General features: G+C 33.2%; 2 protein-coding genes across 10 annotated transcripts; both read left to right on the forward strand.

Annotated features, from left to right (window-relative positions):
• Positions 1 to 8,869: 8,869 nt before the first annotated feature.
• Positions 8,870 to 16,059, forward strand: LOC111291810 (nuclear factor kappa-B-binding protein). 6 transcript variants are annotated; one of them, XM_022883847.2, is made up of 11 exons: positions 8,870 to 9,240; positions 10,400 to 10,414; positions 10,495 to 10,805; positions 10,963 to 11,099; positions 11,415 to 11,528; positions 11,629 to 11,712; positions 12,044 to 12,220; positions 13,064 to 13,214; positions 13,711 to 13,871; positions 13,956 to 14,082; positions 14,262 to 16,059. In XM_022883847.2, exons 1-11 carry the CDS (start codon positions 9,072 to 9,074, stop codon positions 15,618 to 15,620), a joined length of 2,805 nt encoding a protein of 934 aa, XP_022739582.2. In that variant the 5' UTR covers positions 8,870 to 9,071; the 3' UTR covers positions 15,621 to 16,059. The 6 variants fall into 6 exon arrangements, with proteins under 6 accessions (XP_022739582.2, XP_089623296.1, XP_089623298.1 ...); XM_089767173.1 differs by having other exon boundaries at positions 9,101 to 9,240; positions 10,387 to 10,414; XM_089767170.1 differs by lacking the exon at positions 10,400 to 10,414.
• Positions 16,060 to 16,116: 57 nt separating this feature from the next.
• LOC111293146 (uncharacterized) lies at positions 16,117 to 22,258 on the forward strand. 4 transcript variants are annotated; one of them, XM_089767176.1, is made up of 16 exons: positions 16,117 to 16,238; positions 17,338 to 17,432; positions 17,529 to 17,642; positions 17,791 to 17,895; positions 18,031 to 18,102; positions 18,626 to 18,738; positions 19,108 to 19,242; positions 19,554 to 19,622; positions 20,067 to 20,154; positions 20,237 to 20,308; positions 20,423 to 20,523; positions 20,819 to 20,936; positions 21,327 to 21,386; positions 21,532 to 21,642; positions 21,783 to 21,907; positions 21,993 to 22,258. In XM_089767176.1, the coding sequence occupies exons 1-15, from the start codon at positions 16,226 to 16,228 to the stop codon at positions 21,891 to 21,893; spliced, it is 1,377 nt and encodes a 458-aa protein (XP_089623302.1). In that variant the 5' UTR covers positions 16,117 to 16,225; the 3' UTR covers positions 21,894 to 21,907; positions 21,993 to 22,258. The 4 variants fall into 4 exon arrangements, with proteins under 4 accessions (XP_089623302.1, XP_089623301.1, XP_022741647.1 ...); XM_089767175.1 differs by lacking the exon at positions 16,117 to 16,238 and adding an exon at positions 16,708 to 16,955 and having other exon boundaries at positions 21,983 to 22,258; XM_022885912.2 differs by lacking the exon at positions 16,117 to 16,238 and adding an exon at positions 16,708 to 16,955.
• The last annotated feature ends 408 nt before the right edge of the window (positions 22,259 to 22,666 follow it).

The raw sequence follows: 22,666 nt of genomic DNA on the forward strand, positions 1-22,666 counted from the left end.
GAGACTTTGTATACTAACGATAATAATTATTATTATCAAATTGTTTCGGTTGTTTTTTTTATTAAAAAAGTTTTGAATTTAAATTTAATCGTTGATCATTTATTAAATTCATTTTAAATATATGATTTATAATTAATTATTTTTAAATTATTAATATATATTTATGTATATTTTTTGGATTGCTTTGTTCTTAAGAAATTTTTGTTTTGTTTTTTTTTTTTTTTCTGGGGGGATTTAGTTATGGAATTTTTATATGATTTTTAATAATTGATTTAGAATCTTGGTGCTAGACAAGCACATGAAAGGCTTCTTTGTTAAACAAAATTATTTTTTTTAATTTGCTAATAAAATCAAATTCTATTATTGGAATGAATTCCCTTTTGATATCATACATTAAATGGAAATAGGTATTGATGCTATTTCTATGTTGTATTGAACACAATGGTCTCCACTGTCCCAAGTAGTAAATATGAAATATTTTTCGAAGTAAGGTTGTAGGAAGAAAGTAGACATGGATTAGACTTTGGATATGTTTTTTCAAACCAATATCTAGTCCAAAATATTTTTTAATTAATAATTTTTTTTTTTTAAAATTTTAAACATTTTTAATGATATTAAAAATTTTCGTCCAAACTAATTATAAATTAGTAAGTTAATGTTATGAGTCAAGTGACGTAATAGCAAATAAGTAATCATAGATATTTTATTCTTTTAATAATTTTTAACAAAACAATCCTTTAAAAAAAAAAAAAAAACTTTCCGAATCTTATAAAGAAAACTACTTATATAATTAACTTAAAAAAAAAAAACTGCTTATATATATATTTTTAAAAACCCCACATGGTGGGTGTACTGGATTTTAATTTTTTTAAAAAATATTTTATATTTTTCATTCTAAGATAAAAGTTTTCAAAAATTAGCCGAATCTATCTCACTCTTGAACGTCTCAAGAAAGAAGTAATATTATAATAATAAATTGAAAAGAAATGATAGATGCTAAGATTTGATAGGCAAAAATAAAGGATGAAATTGAAAAATTGGAGATAAGGTGGGTTGACTAAATAGTATAAATATCGCATATTCGAAAGAGAAGAGCAGGAGGGTTGGTGATTTAAAATGTGACATAGTGGTTTTGTTAAAAATTTTAGTAATAATTATATATAAATTTAATAAAATTAAAAAATATATTTTATATTTTTATGTAAATATAAATTGTAATATATATTTTTTAATATTTTATAAAATAAAAATATATGAATTTGTATAAAAAAGTATAAATGCATAATATCATAACTAAGTAAAATAATTTGAGTGAAAAAAAAAAGAAAAGGAAAACTAATAAGAATAAGAATAAGAAAAGGATAAACGTTTACTTGTGAGACCCAAAAGTCTACGGAATCCAATGACTATGTATTGCCGTCAAGCCCTTCCCTAAGCCCTAAGCTAAGCCCACTTAAGAATCAAGCTCAAGGTAATGTTACTGTTAGGCTACTAGCTCAAGGGCAAGGCTAAAGTCGCCGAGCCGAAATAAAATACTAGTCTAAATCCTACTAAATTCTAAAACAATTCAAATGATTTAGAAATGAAAAAAATTGACCATTTTTTTTAGGGATATTTTCTTAAAAATTTTTGTGATCACGAAGTAGAAGACGAAATTCACTTTTTTTTTAATGTGCACTTGTGCCTTTAATAAATACCAAACCATGAAATTTCATTTCTTTTATTTCATGCACCGATTTCTTTCAGAAAAGAAAAACGAAAATAAAACAATTATTTTATAATTATTTTAATACAAAAATCATATAAATTACAAGATATATGAATATTTGATAAAATATTTCATGTGAACATTAATATGATAATCTTATTTATGACATATAAAATAATAATTTAATTTTAACTTTTTATCGAATAATTTTATTAAATTAATAATTAAATTTTTAAAATTTAAATTTATTTAAATCTTTCAAACAGTTTTTTTAATTTAAATCAGATAAAATTTATCTAAAAACTCACTCATTCCAAATATATATTTACAATATTTAAAATTTAAATACCTTTTTCGTATTAAATTTTTAAATATTAGAAACTATTAATAGTAGTATAAGTTTGCCGGAAGATGCCCGTGAAACTGAAGATCGGTTTGCTATCTTTCAATATAAGATCAACTATGTTTCGGGTTGAGGAATGCCCCCTGTCACTCAATACTTGGTTGATGCAGACTGTAATGGAATTTTTTTATGAATGGAAATCCTTCATTTCGTAACACCACACCCCCCCCCCCCCCCAAAAAAAAAAAAAACTACCAATTCCATAATTCAAATATGTACCTCATTTGTAAAGAATTTAATTCTTTTTTATCATTTGTTATATTATTTTTAAATTCAAAAATAAATCCTTACATCTTAATTATAATCTATTAGTTATCTTAAGTCATTAAATAGTATGTACTATATATATTTTTAATTTTTTTTGGATAAGTATCATGTTTATTATCCAAGAGAGCAGAAAACTACTACAAAATACATGTACAGCTGTTTCAATATTTACATTTCAAATATATCTCTACTTAACTCCCAACTCTCACTCAATTCCTGATTTACATAATCAAAAGCAATACTCTTCAATCACATTACTCTTAACTTGACTATCTCTTTGATTTGCTTTAAAATCATCTTTCCTGCTAATGCTTCTGACTTGTATATTCTTCTGTTTCTCTCTGTCCATATCTCGTAAATGTATGCTCCTCAAGCCAACTAAAGCATAATAGAAATCAATGCCTTCCTTTTAAGCTTGGCAACAACCCACTGGAACTCAGCTTCCCATCCAACTACTTCTCGTCTTAGGTTACATAGCAACAGTACCTCTTTTCATACCTTTTTTAAATAGCTGCAACTAAAGAAAATATGGTATCTGCTTTCTTTCTCTTGCTTATATAATACACAAATCTCATCTACAAGAATCCCTCATGTAATTAATTTGTCCTTAGTAAAGAGTTTATTGAGAATGGCCATCCAAGTTATTATAACAAACTTAGGAATATGTAGCTTGCACCAAACAAGTTTATGCCAGTTTACTTTTGGCTGCCTTTGTCTTATTTCATCCCACACTTTAGCAACTGAAAAACCTGACCCTTTGGTTTGCCATATCACTCCATTTTTTATCTGTAACAAAAATCTAGTCGTAATGCTTTTCATTTGCATCAGCTTCCTCATGCACCAGTTTTGACCCTGTGCTATTTGCAACTCCCATATGTTTTTCTTTTTAAGAACATAGCACTGCACCTATGCTATCCATAATGAGCCAGCTTGTGTGAAAATATACCATAGCAATCTAAGCATGTGAGCTTTGTTCCAACTTTCTACATCTTTTAGTCTTAAGCCCCCCTCAGACTTAGGCTTACACACTATCTGCCACTTTACCCTTACTCCCTTAGTTGTACCTTTCTGACTTTTCTAGAAAAAAATACAGCATAGCTGATTAATCTTTTTAATGACCTTCTTAGGCAATATAAAATGTCTGCACCAATAATTGTGTAGGCTAAATATTACAGACTGAATTAATTGTATTATACCAGTATAAGATAGATGCCTTGATGCTCAGCTGTGTATTCTAGCTATAATTTTTTCAATTAACAAGGTGCGATCTGTCATAGTGAGCTTGCGTGTGACCAGTGGCATTCCTAAATATCTGACAGGGAGAAAACCCAACTTAAAACTTGTTGTTTGTAAAATTTCTTCAAGCTTTTCTTTTTAAATCCCTGAGTAAAATATCTCACTTTTTGCACAATTTACTTGAAGTTCAGAAAATGTATAAAACAACTGTAAAACATTTTGGATGCTAAAAACATAATTCAACTCCCCTTTCATAAATATTAGTAAATCATTGGCAAATCACAAATGTGTCAATTGTATTTTCTTGCACTTTGGATGATATGAGAATATACCATATGAACCTGTAATGTCTAGTAACTTTGTTAGCACATTCATTACTATCACGAACAAGTATGGTGACATAAGATCCCCTTGTCTTACTCTTTTTGCACTTTTAAAGTATCCCACTAACCCTTCATTAATAGATAGAGAAAACATGAGTGAAGTGAGATAGCTTTTGATCTAGCCTATAAATTTTCTTGGAAAACCCATTGCCTCAAGGATAGCAGGCAAAAACTTTCAGTGTACAGAATCAAAAGCTTTATTTAAATCTATCTTTATGGCACACCTTAGGGAAAACATGGTTTTATTGTACCCTTTCACTAATTATTGAGCCAGTAGCACATTTTCGATAATGCTTCTTCATTTTATAAAAGCACTTTGGCTTATGCTAATAAGATTTAGCAAGTACCTTTACTTTTTGCTCGCTAGTATTCGAGTTATACCTTTGTAGATAACAGAGTAGCATGAAATTGGCTTGTAATCCGAAATGCTAGTTGGGCTTTGACATTTAGGTACTAATGTTATTATAGTAAAGTTGAAAGTAGGTAACAAGTCATGGGTGTTGAAAAAATACATTATTGCTATTGTCACATCTCTTCATACTATATTCTAAGCTGATTTAAAGAATTGTGCATTATAACCATCTAGCTCTAGTGCCTTATCATTGTGCTGAGAAAATATGATTTTCTTTATCTTTTTTATAGTTACATCTTGGGATAGGACTGCTTGTTATTTTTCAGTCAAGTAACCTTGAAGAATATCTGTAATTAACCCTTTTGAGTAGCCTTCAACTTTAATATCCTCTATTCTCAATAGTTTTTTAAAAAATCTCACAGCCTTTATAAAAATCTGAGAGAACGTGTTCAGCTTTATACCCTCATTGTTATATAACACCCTAATAGTGCTTATTTTTTGCTTGACTGCCACCATGTTATGGAATAACTTTGTGTTTTGGTCCCTTTCTTGTATCCATTGGATCATGGATTTTTATTTATCTCCTCATATTTTAGCAATTTTTGAAGCTCTAGTAAAAGCCTCTTCTTATTTTCAACATAAACACTTAATGGTTGCATAAGTGCAGCAATTTACGTTTATGTCAGTTCCTCTTTTTTCCTTTTAACTTTCTCTGTCAAATCACCAAAATGTATGAAATTGAACCTCTTTAGCTTTGCCTTTAATCTTTTTAACTTATTATGCAATATAGTCATAGGTGTCCCAATGGTTTGCACTTTCCATGACTCTTCTACTATTTTCAAAAAATTTGGATGCTTTATCCAAAAATTAGAGAACTTGAATGGCTTTGGTGGGGACTGCCTTTGGACATTTAACTTAATCAAAGCTGGGCAATGGTCTGAAACTTTAGGTAGAAAAAATTCAACTGTCGAGTTTGGCCATTGTAAAAGCCATGCATCATTAATTAGAACTCTGTCCAACTTCCTAGATAATGTATGGTTACTCTATGTAAATAATAGCCTTGTACATGAGTGATCCAATACAACTAGCTTTTGAATATACTCATTCAATTTTTTAGTACTTTAGCTTGCTATCTGGGAACCATTATAGTCAAAACTTTTCATAAGATGGGCTATCACATTGAAATTTCCTACTAATATCCATGAGCTGTTATCAACTACACTTTGGAGTGAGATTAAATTTGTCCATAATCTTCTTTATTCTCTTTCACTATTGTATCCATAAATGGTAGTAAGATATATCACTTATGTCCCATACATGATTTTTCAAGTGATACTTTGATCATTGTCTGTTACTAATTCCACATGCAATTTAGACTTTCACAGCAGCCATATTCGATCATTATAAGTTGTAAAGTAATTATTGTAGAGAGACCAACCAGAAAAATGAATGAGAGAGACTTGCATCATATTTTGTTACTTTATCCTAGTTTCTAATAAGCAAGCTACATCAACTTGAGCTTGCCTAATCCTGTCTACAGCCTCCTTTTACTTCGGAGAAGCATTAAACCCTCTGACATTCCAACTAAGGATGTTCATGAAGAAAGAGAAAAAGATGATATACCTCTTAAGGTAGATAGATCTACTTTTACTTTGTTTTTCCCCTTATCAATAAGTCATCTTTTCTTATTCTTTAACTACTTCATTAAATCTACAACTCCAGTTGATATTGCATTTACTTTTCTTGGTAAGTTGATAACTGGCTCAACCTTTTTTGTCTCTCGAGATTCTACCTTCACCAGGTAGATAGATATACTTTTACTTTATTTTTTCCTTTATCAATAAGTCATCTTTTCTTATTCTTCAACTACTTCATTAAGTTTGCAACTTTAGTTGATATTGTATTTACTTTTCTTGGTAAGTTGATAACTGGCTCAACCCTTTTTGTCTCTCAAGATTCTACCATCGCCAGGTCCACTTGAGCATCATCATTCATTTTATCATTCTCAACAATTGTTTCCAATATAGCAAATCTATTTGCTGAAGCAAAATGCACAACTTGTTTTGCCTTAATTCTGGCATTTTCCAATGCAACAACCTTTTTTTTTTCTTTTCTCAGTTCCTTCTTTGGCACATTATTTTGTTTTTTAGGCTGTCACACCTTTGTTTCTATAGCCATTGGCTTATTCATACAAACTTTATTTAAATGCCCTAATATATTGCAACACTGATAGCGTGGAGGCATCCATGGTACCTTTACCAACACCAAAACAAGTGTTCCATTTCTTAAGATTACATCTATAAATCGAGGGACCTCAACATTTACCTCTATCTCCACACAAATCTTTGCATAAGCTAGCCTCTTACAATTTGCTATAATTTTATCCATGTATAGTAATGGTACACCAATGGCACTTGCTATATAGCTTAGCTCTTTCTTTGTGTAGAACTCCAATGGCACATTATACAGATGTATCCAAATAGGTAACCTGTTCATATGAAACTTCAAACTTTTCATCCTTGGTTCTCATTTTTGAATTATGATAGGCTTGTTCTGAATATGCCAATGCCCTGATTCTAGTACTCTATCACAATCCAGCTTAGAAGAGAATTGCAATAAGAACAAGTTATTCCCTGCTAGTTTGATTATCATTATTTCCTCATTTCCCCACAATATACTAACCAGTCGCTAAAATTGGTTAAAGTTAGGTGCTTTACCAATAAATTGAGCCACCAATGAGTTTCGCCATTGATGTACTCCTTTTTCAAAAACATCATCCGATGGCTTCACTAAGATCTTTCCATTTTCCTTTTGTGGGGGAAAAAACTACAACGATTGATCTTTTGACATTGAGAAAAGATTTCTCCAATTTGCAGCTATCTTTTACACAAAAGCTCCATTTGTGAGGTTTGTATTGCTAGTATTCGATGATCCTTCCATGTCTACCTCCCAATTTGACAAGATGATAATAGTAAGAAAATGAGTGGTTTAACAAGAAAATTGGCGATTAAAAAAGAAAATTGATAGTTTAAAAAGAAAAAGATGACAGTTGGGTGAGAAAATTTTCAATGCAAGAGAGACCCACTCATGTGAGTTGAGAGAATATTCCATTTCCTAATGTCTAAGTGTTTTCATGATTCCAATTCTTGGTATGGCTAGAAATTTTCAATTTCATATGGAATGGTTTTGATCAGAAAAATTGCATTTGAATATCACCCATGTTACAATTTCATGAATAAAATATTACTATGATCTTTACAGCTGCAAATTTGTTTTATTTTTAATTTTTTCAATTTAAAACTTACTTTAAAAAAATATTATATTAACTATTATAATTTTATTCGTATAAAAAATAAAAATTTTCAACCATTCATTTGCTCTTAGGTATCTAAAAATTGTTATTAATAAATGAGTCAATTTAAAATTTCAAATATTCTCGGTTTGATAAAAATCCGTTACATCTTCATTTTTTTTTATAAAAGTTGACAAATAAATTGATCATAGCCATTTATGACCAAAAAATGTAAAATGCAAACAGAACATGAGGAGTGAAAAAATGGGAGATAGAGAGATAACAATTATCAAGTTACTTATATTACTTGAACATATTAAGTTATAGTTTATTTCAAATCCAAATAATTTATCATTATTTGATATAAATTTATAAGAGTATAAATATTATTATAGATAAAGATAGTGAAAATTGAAAAAAAAATTAATTTTACTTAATATAAACTTTTATTTATTTTATTTTTTTCTTTCTAAATAATATTGTTTAATAAATATTTGAAATTTTATCACTTTTAAATTTTTTTTAAAATTTAATTTTTTTGATTTATTAGGATATATAAAATTTGAAGACTTAAATATAATTTTGAAAAGAATTTTAATTTATGTGTATGGTACATATTTAAATAGGTAAAATTAATATGTGAATTACAAAAGTGACAAAACAATTCTCAATATTTTAAGAAAACATATTTATTCTTTTGGTAAAAAAACATGTAATTACATGTGATTTTGCATGACAAGTAGAAAAGTTAATCTGACATAAAATCAACGATTTTTACTCGATTTAATATTTTAGACTCGATTTTTTTTTAAAAATTAAATATTAAATCAAGTGATATAAAAAAAAATTTGAGATTAAATTGAGATTGAGTTTTAGGTAAATTTAATTATATCTGATTCGATATATATATATATATATATAAATAATTTTTTAATAATTTATTTAATTTTATATTTATATATAATTTTATATTTATATTAAAAAATAATATTTTATTAATTTTGAGTCTAATCAAAATCGAATATAATTTTATATAATATCGAATCGAATCAAATTTAAATATAAAAATTAAAAATTTTTATTAAATCAGATTAAATTTAAATTTTATATATTTAAAATTAAATTAAATTTAAAGTGAGTAAAAACTCGTTTTGACTCTATCACTAACGACAATGGACAAGGGTCATAAACCATATAATAATAAAATTAAAAGAAAAAGAAAAAGACTGCAGCGACACGAGTAGAGAAGGAGAGCGAACCCAGGAGTCGGGAGCGGCTAGAGCCAGAAGCCAAGAGCGGAGCCCCCTGCGCGCGAATGAACGATTCAATGTTGACATAACGGTTCCGAGAAACTGCAGCCGTCTGATCGCCCCCTCACCCCCTCCCTCTCCAGTCTCCCCTCTTGTTTTCGACTATTCTCTCTCTATTGGATGATAACTCCAAACCCTTTTGTTTTCTTTCTTTCTCTCGCCCTTTCTTTATTACCAATTATCTTTGGTCGCCTAGCCGCCTTCCCGCTTTTCTCTGCCCCCTTTCCTTACCTTCGTTTCCTTCTGTATATGCCTTCGAGAACAATCCACTCTTCCGGCTTCTTTCAAGGTACTGCTTTTTTTTTTCTTAAAGAAAATCCTTTTGGGTTTTGTTCTTTTTAGGGTTCGATTGTTTTTTTTTTTTTTTAATTTATAATAGGAGGAACCTTTATTTCAATGTATCTCCTTTTTGAGGACAAGCTGCTATTTCGGCTTTTGAAATTGTTCTTTGCCTGCTGTTTTTGTGTGTTTTGTCGTTTAAATGCGTCTCTTTTATTTGTGGGTTTTCTTTTTCTGATTGGGGCCATTTTTTTCTTCGATTCTTGCTAATTGTTTCAATTTAAATTGTGTCTGTTTCAATTGTAAAGGTTCTTTTTATTTTTTTTTTGTCTGTATTGAATTGCTGTTGTTATTATTTTTATTATGGATATAGTTTCTATATCTTGCATTATGTACTATGTGCTGTTTACTGAATGCTGAGTTAAATCAATTACTAATAGTACGTTGGCTAAATACTTGGTGTAGATGGAAAGTTTTCTACTTTCTTAACTTTGTTGCCATACTTACTTCCTTTATCTTTAATTCAATTTTTGACTAGCATGACTAAAATAAAAATAGAATCAGTATGCCTCTTTTGGTTTCTTTGGAAGTGGACTATGTCTTCACACTTGATATTGCACAAGCTGCTATGCTTGTGAAGCTCCCTATGTTACTTGAACCTGGAGGCGAGTCGCGGATACAGGTATGCTCAATTTTTTCTAAGTTTTTTCATATATTTGGAGAGTCGGGCCTCTATACCCACTTCCGGGAAACAGCTACTTCAAGGAAAATGAAGAGTTTGAGTGACATAGGAAGCTCCTTTTATGGCATATATATTGGTCCAAATCAATAGGGGTTCCATCTTTCTTAAAGAAGAAAGCAAATTAGAAATTCTGAAACATTTTGTTATTGTGTTTAGGGTGGGGTTTGGTTTTGTGGGTTTTTTACAATATCACATCAACTTTTAGTTTTCTGACATGCTTAGGATTTTGTTTTCTGATATATGTTTGAACTGTATATATGAATTTAAAAACACTGGATGTGTTGTGCCTTGCCCTGCTTAAACAGTCTTCTCAGTTGTTGTGATTCCAAGGTGATTCAAATGTGGATGTACTGCTATTCTTTTGATGATTTGAGGGCTTTCCTTGGTGGCTTACAATTCAGTGATGGTTTTCAGTTTGTTCATGCAGGAAGATGTTTGCTGTGTATGATTAAGAACATATCTTCTTGTATATTGCTATGATCTGTTTTTGCCGATTCTTTTGACATCTGGAGTCAATGGCAGCTGATCAACGGAGAAAGCGATTGAACGGTGCTAGCATTGCTGGCCGCAATTCTTGGGACCAATACAGAACCAAAAAGAAAAAACTAGAGTCACTGCAAAATGATTGGAACACTAAATCTTGTATTTCCCTTGAGTGGGATGGGAACCAAAACAAGGTTGTTGCCAAAAGGGATCAAATTGGGTTAAGTCGGAGGCATTTGAGGCCATTTATTGAATCCACACTACATTTCAACAGAGTTTTGGCAGATGTTTTGACTCTTCCTCATGAAACTTTTCACTTGGAGAACTTGACAGAGGTGCTTTCTTATGAGGTAATATTCTTGTTTTTCTTTATCGTAGTTGCTTCTAATGTCCTAACTTGACATAGGTGCTTTCTTATGAGGAAATATTCTTGTTATTCTTTATTATTCTAATGTCCATTGTCTGCTGGTCTCTTGCTTTATGGAATTAACGTTCAAATTGTCACAGGTTTGGCGCACTCATCTGTCTGAAAATGAGAGAAATCTTCTGATTCAGTTTCTTCCTATGGGAATAGACAAAGAGCAGGTTCTGCAAGCATTGCTTGTTGGGGATAACTTTCACTTTGGAAATCCTTTTCTCAAATGGCGAGTATATAAATTTACTTTTAACACTTTTTCCCCTGTGGAGAATGAATCCTCTCTTCTTGTAGTTTCTGTTGGCCATGCACTATATATGTGACAAATACATTTACCCATAAATTCACACATGTTTTGTGCAACTTCTCTACTTGTTATGTGCAAAGAAGTTACAGCTCTTGGGGGTATATCTTTTCTATTTCTCTAGTTCTATATATCAGGAGATATAGTATTTGAGGATTCTAATGTAGAGTAGATATAGTATTTGAGGAATCTACTGTAGAGTTTGAGATTGCTAGATTTGACTTGAATATATGGTTACAGGGGTACATCACTTTGTTTGGGTCATCTTCACCCTGATGCAGTTATTCAAGAGGAACAACGTTCAAAGGCCGAGAAAAAAGCATACTACTTAGAGTTACAGGACTACCATAATGAGTATGTAAAATGTAGACAAATTTACCTATCAATTAAGCTATTCGTGGAAAAGGTGCATTTGGTGCTGATAGTTGCAATATTGTTCTGCTTCTTGTGGTAGTATTATAGATTATTTGCAGAAACTGAAGGAGAAATGGGAGAGCTGCAAAAACCTAGAAGAAGAAATTGTGCAGAAGTTATGGAGGTTTGTATTTGCCACATGTTTCACTTTATGTGTAAGTGATAATTTTTAGCAGAGGAAGGTTCTTCCATTGTGAAATAGGTGCTACCAACTAACATATACATTGGCAAGGATGCTCCTTCAGGAACTTATTTCTCAGATTCATTGTTATAACAGCGTCATAATACAGAATACAATACTATTGGTTGTTCAATTTTGAGCTTTCCTCTTGTAATTGGTTTTTCAAAGCAAAACCAAAGGATTAAATTGTTTTGTTCGCTTTTTATTCAATAGGATTGTTTTTGTGTTTTAGGATCAAATCTCATGTTTGGGTTACATTCAATTTCTTTGGTAGGTCAAGAAGGGTTGGTGAGAAAAGGGCTTTCTCACATTCGAATGAATCAAGGCTTGGCAATGTTGACCAGGATGTTACAGCTACTTCTGAATCTTGTTCTTGGGTTGCAGATGAGAAAGCATGCAGTAGTGATAACCAGAATTCTTCTGTTGTGAAGGGTGGAGAAATACAAAGAAGGTAATGTCTTTCCATGGTGAACCACTATGCTGCATGTATTGTCATTTTGCCCCACTTGTTGAAGTCTCAAGAGTGAGTTTGAACATTGCTTTATTAAAGCATGCTTTGCCTGATTTTTGTAATTCATTTTCCACAGTTCCTCTTCAGGTTCTCGTTTATAACTGCAGAAAGAGAATTTTATTCATTTATTTAGATGATATGTGAGGTGTGTAACCCTCATAATCTTTATAACGGGTTTTACAAAATTTGAATGGTAAGATTTCAATAGAAGGTGACCCTGGACCTTTTTTTCCTCATCCCATCTTTGGTGGAATATCTTTGGATTCTGAGCTAAGAAATTGTAGCCAGTTTATTCTTTTGTAGAGTAGTTTGCTTGTTGGCTCTTTTTGCAGTACATAGCTTTTCCTCATTATTAGTAGTATTATTATATTTATCTGTAAATTGTATGCCTGCCAAAGAAAAAAAACTCAATATACTTTAGTGTCTAAGAGGTTTGAAGTATAAACATTTTATGTGGGTATTTGTACACAGCATGCTGGTTGGTTTTTGTGGGAAACTACATTGCAGATATCCTGGTGGAAGTTTCTGTGCTTGTAATGCTATTTTCAGCTCTTAGGATCACTTTTTGCTTTACTTTATTTGTGGTTAAGGTGGTTCTCAATTTTGTTACTTTTGCTGAACTAGAAATTTATGTGAACCATAACTATATTTGAGAAACTTTTTGCTGCATTTAGGTCTCCTGGTGGGAATTTGTTATGGCAGCTGCAATAGTTTCTTTTAGATTTCCTCAGTCTATTTTTATTCCATGGTGAATGAATCTTATTAGTTGTCATGGATTATCAGAATGTACGAGAATGGCTTCACCAAAGATAGAATTATCTTGAATGCTTCAGATGATGTGCTGACTGTGGAAGCGAGGTCCAAGAAGGGTGACAAGCTACACAAGCGCAATATTCAGCAGAGTGATGGTGCCAAGTATATGTCATATTTTAAGGTCTGCAGCTGCTTTGATTGGTATAAATTGTAAGATTATATTGAGCAGGTGCTTTTTATTTTGATAAGTTATCTCCTTGGATTAGAATTTATCCTTTTTGGTATAGGATTAGTCATTAATTAAACTCTGATTATTTGACTCAAGCATGCAACTTCTGGAGGCTTCTTTTATGATTATTCCTAAGCTGAACCTTTGGCCAGATGCCTAGCTGATTGTTACTACTGAGATAGGGTTGTGTCATTACTGCTCTGTTATCTTGTCACTTTATAGCTTTTATACCAAATAAACTCTCTGCTTTGGGCCTTATGGCCATTTTACCATCGGGCAGGAACAATTACTATAGCATACTAGTGATGGCTAGCTTGTTTATCATGTCCTTCCATTATATTTCCTTAAACAAGGATTTCTTTAGTATCTATTACCATTCAGCCTTGTCTTTGCTCTCACATGGTCTGGCCGAGGTAATTACTTGTTATTTGCCTTTGATGTGTTTCAGATAAGCAAGAAGCAACATGAACTTATTAAGAATATGAAGCAGTCTGGTAGAAGCATTCAGTCTAGGTCTCTCATCCGTGTATTGGGTGACATTAATAGCTTGCATGTGCAACCATATGAAGTATTCATGGAAGAAGAACAGAGGAAGTTGCGTGAACATTGGTGAGTTTTGCAGCAAACAGTTCTTTCTTGAACTCTGAAAATTTTCATTATACCCCTGCTCAAAGTGAATTGTTGTTTAAGTAGGCTGAGATTGGCAAAGGAAGATCTCCCTGCAGCATATGCAAACTGGAGAGGAATACAGTTACAGAAATGGGAAATAACAAAGTCATTGGAGCAAGATATGAAAGAAAAACTAAATCTGGTGCTGGAGGTTTATTTCTCTGTCCTTTTCTCTCTTCTCTTCCCCATCTATGAGTATACTTTTGTTGCTTGCTTAACTGTTGTTTGTTTGGTATTCACCAAACTCATTGGATCTGTGTTTCTATTGTTATGTGTCTTTGAACATCTTCTATGCTGCTATAATATTTGATCTTTTTGTTGGAGTGTCAGGATGATGAGGAGGAAGATACTGGAAAGCTACACTGTCAGGATGACAATGTTGGTACAAACTTGGCTTTTCTAGATGTAGAGAAAGATCCCAAGAAGTTGCTTGAGGATCAGAAGGATACTGAAGCAACGGACAGTGAGTCTAGCATGGAAGAGAGGGAGTCAGTTCTGGCTTTTCCACAGAATCAGTCCCCGCAGCAGATTTGTTCTATTAATAGTGGCCATACATGCCACCATGTGGATATGGAGTCTGAAAACAATGAGAATCTCTCAAAATCAGATGATAGTTCTTCAGATGTATCTGAGTGCTTAGAGAATTTGAACACTGCAGATGCAACAGTTTGTCAGGACAATCCTGTCCCTTCTGCAGAAAATGTCTGGCCAGCAGATAGTATGCCACAATCTTACCGTGATTCTACTGCTGGCCACGAATACACATCTGCTAGTGGATTGCCACTTTCTCATCAAGCCAATGAAGACCACCAGAATGAAATGATTGATCTGGAACCAGACTTGCATGAAGAAAGTAATGGGAAGGTTTTGTTGCATGGACATTCTGAAGATGGTTCCTTTAGTTCTTATGCTAACCAAGACCAAAATGAGCTGCTTCAATCTTTCTTCAAGGATCAGGGAATGTTGTCGTATCATAGTGAGCAGAAACAGACAGGGCCAGATTTCCAGCCCCCAAAAAATCTGTTGATGGAAGATGGGCATTTTAATGGGCAATTTCAGGAGCTGTTGCAGTCCTCACTGCCATTAGAGGAGGGGCAAAAGAGGCAGAATGAGGTTTATATGCAACAAAACATGTCAGAAAACATTTATTCTGATGGGGTTAGATACTTGACACCAAGGCAAGAACACTTGCCTTCAGGACATATGCAGGATTGGGCTGTCGATCCCGCCTGCATGTCAGCGCCCTTCCAACATCAGTTGAATAGCGGAGAATTGTTGAGTCAAAACTGGTTTGCTGGAGAGCATCAAGTTCAAGTCCGTGGTGCATGGGCTGGTTCTGATGGATTTACTGGCCCAAGTCGGAGTATTGGAAGTGGAAGCAATGTAGATCAGAGCCTATTTAGTGTTCTATCTCAATGTAACCAACTTCATTCAAGCAGCCCTTATGAATCAATGGTGTCTACCGAGCAGTTCATACCGCAGAGGAACAATGGAATTAAGAGTGGAGGCACTACTGGAATAATTGGAAATAGTTTACAGCAAGCTGCTTATCCACTTGATTATATAGGTGGTCGTGATGCAACTACCTCACTGATGGCTGATGATATGGGATGGATGAGCTTGGCACATCAAAGTTCTGCTTTGCATGATCCAATGGGGAAACCATATTTGAGGTCATGGAATCAATAAGGGGCTCCTCTTTTTTTTTTTTTTTTGGATAGTGGAATTAATTGAAGGTTTAAAGTTTACTGGTCAAGAGCTGGCTTGGAGGATTGGAAGATATGCGGAAGGCAAACTGCATCTGATAGGGGTTTGTTTCTTATATAGTATTATTTTTAGAGGAATGGTAGAAGAGACTTCTAGGTTATTACTGCAGATTTGCAGTAGAGGAGTATACAAAGACTCAGATAGGTTTTTGTACATACCTATACAAAGAGCCAACCGAACTCAACACCTTTGTATATGCGTAGATGTTGGTGGGCTGGTGGGAGGTAAGTTGCCCTGGCATTTCATATTTGGTAGATTTACATATCACAGGACTCTCGTGGGGATTTTTTTTTTTTAAATATTCCTTTTTATCTCATGGACTCTGAACTATTTTCAATAATTTTGGACGTTCTAATTGCAACTCCTCTTCTGTGTGTCTTAGTTGAACAATGTGATTTTATGAGGTTGTTGTGAGTTGGCTGATAATACATGGAAAGGGCAGGCAGATAAATTGACTGTATCAGTCAAGTGTTGAAAATTTATACCTTGAGAATATAGTTGATATCGGATTTCAAAGCTTTAAAGTTATGAAGATTACAGGTACTTTATCAAATAATTTCTGGTATATTTGAATTGGTCCCGGCATCCCTCCCTCGCTCACAACATGCACGGGCCGACAATTTCTAAGGAGTAGAAAGGTTGGAGTCATTTTTACTACAATTGTTTGGTCTTGGCCGGTGCCCCAGCGCGGGTCCTCCGTCTTCGTATCGCATCGCATGTGAGGAATTTTTATTTTTTAACTTTTCTCCTTGAAACTTTAAAGAAACAAAGAAGAAAAAAAAGGTTTGAGAAAATCTGAAGATGGTTCAGCAGCGCCAGGGCGAGGGAGGTTGCGGTAACTGAAACAAGGAGGAGAGAGGAGATATTTGGATTTATTACTAAATAAATAAATAATAAATAATAAATAATAAATGAATACAATTACAATTATTATTAAAATAAAAGAGTGCAATTAAATTAATTAGTGGTAATATTTAAAGCTTGGCAAATAGGCAGCCGTAAACAGATTAGGTAAATTCAGTGGCGGGATAAGTTACCTCACCTTGTCCTTTTGCCTTGTATCCAAAGCCATGAATCTCATAAATACTAGTACAAAATATGCCATTTCTTTCTACTCCCAGTTTCTTCTTCATCCTCGGTTTTCGCCGTTGAATCAAAATATGGACAACAAAAACAAGGAAGTGATTCGATTAGAGCGTGAATCCGTCATCCCCATTCTGAAGCCCAAGCTCATCATGACTTTGGCCAACCTCATTAGTATTCACTTCTCCTTTTCCTCGTCTCTTCTGGGTCTTTTTTTCTTTTTGTTTCCCTAAAAATTGGATTGCTTTGTCCTAATCGCTCTTCTCGCTTACCCAATTTGTTATTTATAAGCTTTAAACGTGCTTGAATTAGTAGATGCAATGCAATAAACAGCATTGAAGACTCCACCTTATCAGTTTCAATTTTGGAATGTAGTTTCTAGATGGAACCATCCTCTCCCCTACTCACAATTATGTGTTTCACATGCGTCCTCCTCCTTTTATTTGAGTTGCTCAATCGGTCTCTGTATGTGTTTTTTTTTTTTTTTTTGTAACACTATAGCTGCATGGCATTATCTCCTTCCTCTTTAAGTCTTAACTGTTTTCATGTGTTACAGAACATAGCTCAGATCGGGCTGAGTTTCTAAAGTTCTGCAAGAGAGTGGAGTACACAATTCGAGCCTGGTATCTTCTTCAGTTTGAGGATTTGATGGTGTTCTTCTCTTCTTTACAAACATAACCCTTCAAGCATTTCTCTTCCTTTTTCTTGCTTTTTTAGTTCTAATTTTAGTTTAATTTATGTTCGCAGCAATTATACTCCCTCTTTGATCCTGTATATGGGGCTCAGAAATTGCAGCAGCAGAATTTATCTCCTGAAGAAGTTGATGTACTTGAACAGAATTTCTTGACATATTTGTTTCAGGTATTCCTCTTCTTGTTGTGTCTAAGAGTGTCTCTGATGCTTTTCCAAACATTACTAAAATTGAATCCAGCAACGCAATATATGCAACCTTTGTCATCTATCAATTTATCATCATTTGGAAGTTGAAATCCCCTTCTTTGGTGTACAGATGATGGAGAAGAGTAATTTTAAGACAACTACAAATGAGGAGATCGAAGTTGCACTTGCAGGGCAATATCTTCTTAATCTTCCCATAACAGTTGATGAATCTAAGGTCATCTGCTACTTCATGTGTTATGCATATAATCATGGCCAATTATTAAGTCTTTATTTGAATACATAATGTGGATTCTGTTTTTCTTTCTAATTCAAATTTGTTATCTTGACATTTTGTTTTCACTGAGTGCAGATTGACAAGACACTTCTGAAAAGATATATTTCAGAGCATCCCCAAGAAAACCTTCCAGATTTTGCTGTTAAGGTTGTGATCACAATTAGCATAGAAATTGCAGCATTCTTGGTGTTGTTTCTAATAATCTACTAATAGGGCAAAGGCTCTCTTTTCTTGAGTTTGACATATGACAAAATTGATAATGCTGAAACCAAAAGGATTTTGGTTTTGAACTTATTCTCTTAATTGAGCCTTTATTTTGCACTAGTTTGTCTTTTCTCCTAGTATTTGTAGTTTGGTATTTGCAATGTGTCTGTACAATTAGATGGACCAGAGCCCAGAGGCTTGCTTTGGTTAATGACATAATCTTATGCATGAGACCAGTATCAGATGATTTTCTCAATTATTTTGCCCATGCCATCCTACATTAATCTAAACATGTAATAAATATTCATCAAATATGTTGCAAGTGCGAAACGAATTCAATACCATCAAATTAAGAAATTTTGGAAGTATATCAGTTTATGATATTCTTGCTCGTAGAATATTTGATTTAGCAGTATTTGTTGATTTTTCTCTCTCTCAAGCTAAGTATAAATCTTTTTGTCTTTAGTACATTATCTTCAGACGTGGGATAGGAATTGATCATACAACTGATTACTTTATCATGGAGAAAGTGGACATGATCATTGCACGTCTTTGGGCATTTCTTTTAAGGCTAACTAAGTGAGTATGTTTTGGACAATCATTACCTTTTATGAGTTGTTATGGTATATTCTTGGTGAAAGCACCTTTATATATTGTTGCTTAGAAGTAAATAGAAATTTTTTTTTTTTGGTGGCTAAGCATATAGAATGTAATTCAACGATTTTTCTCCTATTTAAAATATCTTGGAATTACTATGCTGGCAGATTGAGGTAATTTTCTGCCATTCTGCGGTCTTACTTGTTAGAGGTCCTAAATTGTTAACTTACTATGTAAAATATAGAGTTGGACATGAAATACTTTTAGTAACTATCGTATCTTACAAACTTGATTGCTTCATGCATATTATTTTTCTTTCTTTTAATGCATTCCTGGATATGGTCCTTGAAGGTTGGACAAACTTTTAAGCAGAAGATCAAGAGGACATCATAAGAAAGAGCCAAAGAAGGATGATGAAATTAACCCTGAAGCAGACAGTGAACATTTGTATGTTGAGCGGATCCGTCTTGAAAATATGGACCTAAGGTTGTTAATTGCCATCTTCATATGCTGTTATTTTGGAAGACTGTATTTATTGATGAACATACCTACCATCTATCTGGAGTATAGCATGCAGATTGAAGGATGCTTTCCATGCTATCATCTTTACATTTTGAATAAGTCCTGAACATTTATGAATTTCATGCAGTTAATTTTTTTTAGCTTGATGTTTGAGTTTAGTAATATCATTTGTTTCCTCTTAAATACGTGATCTGATTCTCTTATTTACATCATGTCATGTCCTGAGTTTTGGTGTTGTGGCTGCTCAATAACTTTCCTATTCTGTACTAAACCAGCATCAAGAACTTGGTGGGCAAGACTACAATCCAAGAACCTACTTTTGATAGGATAATTGTTGTTTACAGGTACTGCTTATTGCATCTTATCATACAAGTTTTCATTTTGATATTAAACAGAAACTTTCAATGATGTCTTTCTTGGCTAATTGATATGGATTTATTCAAAAGCCAGTCCCTTGGTCATTTTATGTTGCAAGGTTGAACATATTGATTATTGGAACAGTATTCTAAAAGGAGCCTCAGTTTCTTATCTCTTCATCCGGGGAGAATGATACTGTTCAAAAAGAAAAAAGAGAAAAGGGCACCATGACAGAAATTTTTATGGAGAAGATGCGTAAAAAGCATAGCTAATTTCATTTTATGGAGAAGATGCATGAAAATCATAGCTAATTTCATCTTCTTTTGGAAAAAAGTCTAAACTATTCTTGGACCTGTCGTCTTTCTAAATTAGTTTTACAAAACTCGTAAAGAGTAATTCATAGACATCTAAGAAGTATGGTGAATTTTCAGGAAAGCAAGCGCCAAACCAAATACAGAACGAGGAATATATGTAAAACATTTCAAAAATATTCCAATGGCAGATTTGGAAATAGTCCTTGTGAGTCTCTCTTAGCTCTTTCTGCTCAAAGTTTTATATGACGTGATCGTGTGTATGATTTCATTTTGTTCGGTCTTAACAGCCTGAAAAGAAAAATCCAGGATTAACTCCTATGGACTGGGTCAAGTTCCTTGTCTCTGCTATTGTTGGACTGGTCAGTGGAGCAATGACGTTTCTTACTCATCTATTCTTGTCTTTCCTCCCTTGTTTCTTCTCTGCCTGATTTTCATATTGATGGAATGCACTATTAACGTGCCTTTCTTCACAGGTTGCTGTATTTAGTTCTCTTGAAATGCCTAAAGCTGATCTGTGGGTCATTTTTGCCATTTTGTCAACTGTGATTGGTTACTGTGCTAAGACATATTTCACGTATGTTTTCCTTCGTCTTTGATTAATATGTAATATGTCATATGTTCTTTGCTATATTAATGTATGTGGGTCTTGGTGTTGATGGATCCATTCAGACAGTTAAACCAGTAAAGAGATACCTCTTCTTAATGCATTTCCTCCTTTTAATCCTATGGATAGTAAAGTTGCACTCCTACATGCCTCTGGCTGACTGTCTTGGCAGATATACTTGATTACTAGGTGCCTCTGTTTCTACCTGTGTTTCAAACTGTTTGAACTATTAATTTATATTATCATTTCTCATTTTTCCATGTAGGTTTCAAGCAAACATGGCTGCATATCAGAATTTAATAACACAGTCCATGTATGACAAACAACTTGATAGTGGAAGGGGCACTTTACTTCACTTATGTGATGATGTGATTCAACAGGAAGTAAGTTGCATTCTTTTCCTTCTCCATTTTTTCTTCATCTCTCTGTCAGAAAATTTAGTAGATTTTCCTGCCTAAAGCAATGAAAATGTGGTATATATTTTTCTCTGGTGATTACATATTTGAAGAGAAGCTTTCGTAGTTTTCAATTGCTGTATACCTTTAACCATTTAAGCCTTGATCTATTAGGTTAATTTATAAAAGATTAATTGACTTTAATTAAATCAGATTTTGCACTAATTAATAGGTTGAATAGTTGCCAAGCTTTGATATGCATAATATAGGAAATGATGAGTAGCATGGCGTCTGTCTTACTTTTGAATGAGAGTTAGTATGTTTTTTATCTTGTTTCTATTCCACTTTTTTCCTTCTGAAGGATAATCTTGTGTGCAGGTGAAGGAGGTAATCATCTCATTCTTTATACTAATGGAGCAAGGTAAAGCTACCAAGGAGGTATGCATCATCTTTTTTACTCCCTAAAATTTTTTCATTGTTTCTTGCTTTATTGTTGAATTTCTGTGTGGATATTCTTCTAGTGGAAAAAGTTTTTATGTGGATCCTTTTTAACATTGCATAACCTTTTAATAATTCGATATAGGATCTGGATCTACGGTGTGAGGAACTAATTAAAGAGGAGTTTGGAGAGAGCTGTAACTTTGACGTGGATGATGCAGTTACAAAGCTAGAGAAGTTGAAAATAGTTTCTCAGGTGAGGATCCTTATATTTCCTCCTTGATAAACTTGATTGTATTTGCATTGGTTGTATATATTCGATCGTTGGCTTTAAGTTAATGATTAGATTTCTTCTGGATAAATTTGTTTGTGAGTATAGAATGTTTTTGAATTCAGGATTCTATTGGACGATACAACTGTGTTGGATTGAAACGTGCTAATGAGATAATTGGTGTGACCACTGAGGAACTTGTGCTGATGGCAAGACAAGGTTCTATTTCAGCTTAATGTTGCCTTGGTTGGTAAGTTGGGCGACTGTTCTCCAGATATGTATGTATTTGATTCATTTGTAAGCTGATGTTGACTTAATAGTGAAGTAATCTGCAGGTGATAATTCTACTCATATGGACGCACCTTTGCTCCAAGGTTTCATTCGGATGGAAGGCATCGACTTGTTCTTGCTGCTAGTTGTTTTTTTTTTTTTTTTGGTTTTCACTTGAGTAGTAGTGTGCTAATACAAGTAATAGTATTTACAATTACAAGCATTTTTTACGGCTTCTTGCTTAACTTGTGCTTGTAACTTTTCATTTAAAATCCTGCATGTAATTTTTTTTTGGAGTATAAAAGAAGGGTGTTGAGTTCTTTTGTTTTAATTTATGTAATCTCGGCCGGCCATCTTGTAAAGATTAAAATCAGGAAAATTAACACTAGTAATTGTTTTGTTGAAAATTTGAATTGGATTGGGATATGGAAAATGTATGTATATACTTGTACTAATAGTAATAGAGATGTGAGATACATATATAGGGAAGAATAGAATTGCAAGAGGCAGAAAAGTAAAATGAGTTGGCTAAGGAGTTGGCTAAGGTAAGCTTAGGGAGTAGGGACTCCAAGTCAAGTCCAAGTAGAGCAGCCAGCATCCATGGCTATTTGCCATTGACCACATAACTGCATGCGTACTTTCTCAGACGAAAAGTAAACACAATCGATGTGTTGTGCATCTTTGGCTTTGCAGAAGGTTACTGGCCTGTAAGTACACTTGGACGACCTGTTTGATTGCT

The sequence above is a fragment of the Durio zibethinus genome, chromosome 10, assembly GCF_047325235.1.
Source record: "Durio zibethinus cultivar Kanyao isolate XHJ-2024 chromosome 10, ASM4732523v1, whole genome shotgun sequence".
NCBI classification, from domain to species: Eukaryota; Viridiplantae; Streptophyta; class Magnoliopsida; order Malvales; family Malvaceae; genus Durio; species Durio zibethinus.

Coding starts and splice junctions, on each gene's coding strand:
- LOC111293146 (XM_089767175.1), top strand. CDS start 16,769: ATGAATCTCATAAATACTAGTACAAAATATGCCATTTCTTTCTACTCC. Junction 17,433..17,528: donor TTCAGTTTGAGGATTTGATG/GTGTTCTTCTCT, acceptor TTATGTTCGCAG/CAATTATACTCCCTCTTTGA. Junction 20,309..20,422: donor TCTCTGCTATTGTTGGACTG/GTCAGTGGAGCA, acceptor CTTTCTTCACAG/GTTGCTGTATTTAGTTCTCT.
- LOC111291810 (XM_022883847.2), top strand. CDS start 9,072: ATGATAACTCCAAACCCTTTTGTTTTCTTTCTTTCTCTCGCCCTTTCT. Junction 13,872..13,955: donor AGGAAGTTGCGTGAACATTG/GTGAGTTTTGCA, acceptor TTGTTTAAGTAG/GCTGAGATTGGCAAAGGAAG. Junction 14,083..14,261: donor AACTAAATCTGGTGCTGGAG/GTTTATTTCTCT, acceptor TTGGAGTGTCAG/GATGATGAGGAGGAAGATAC.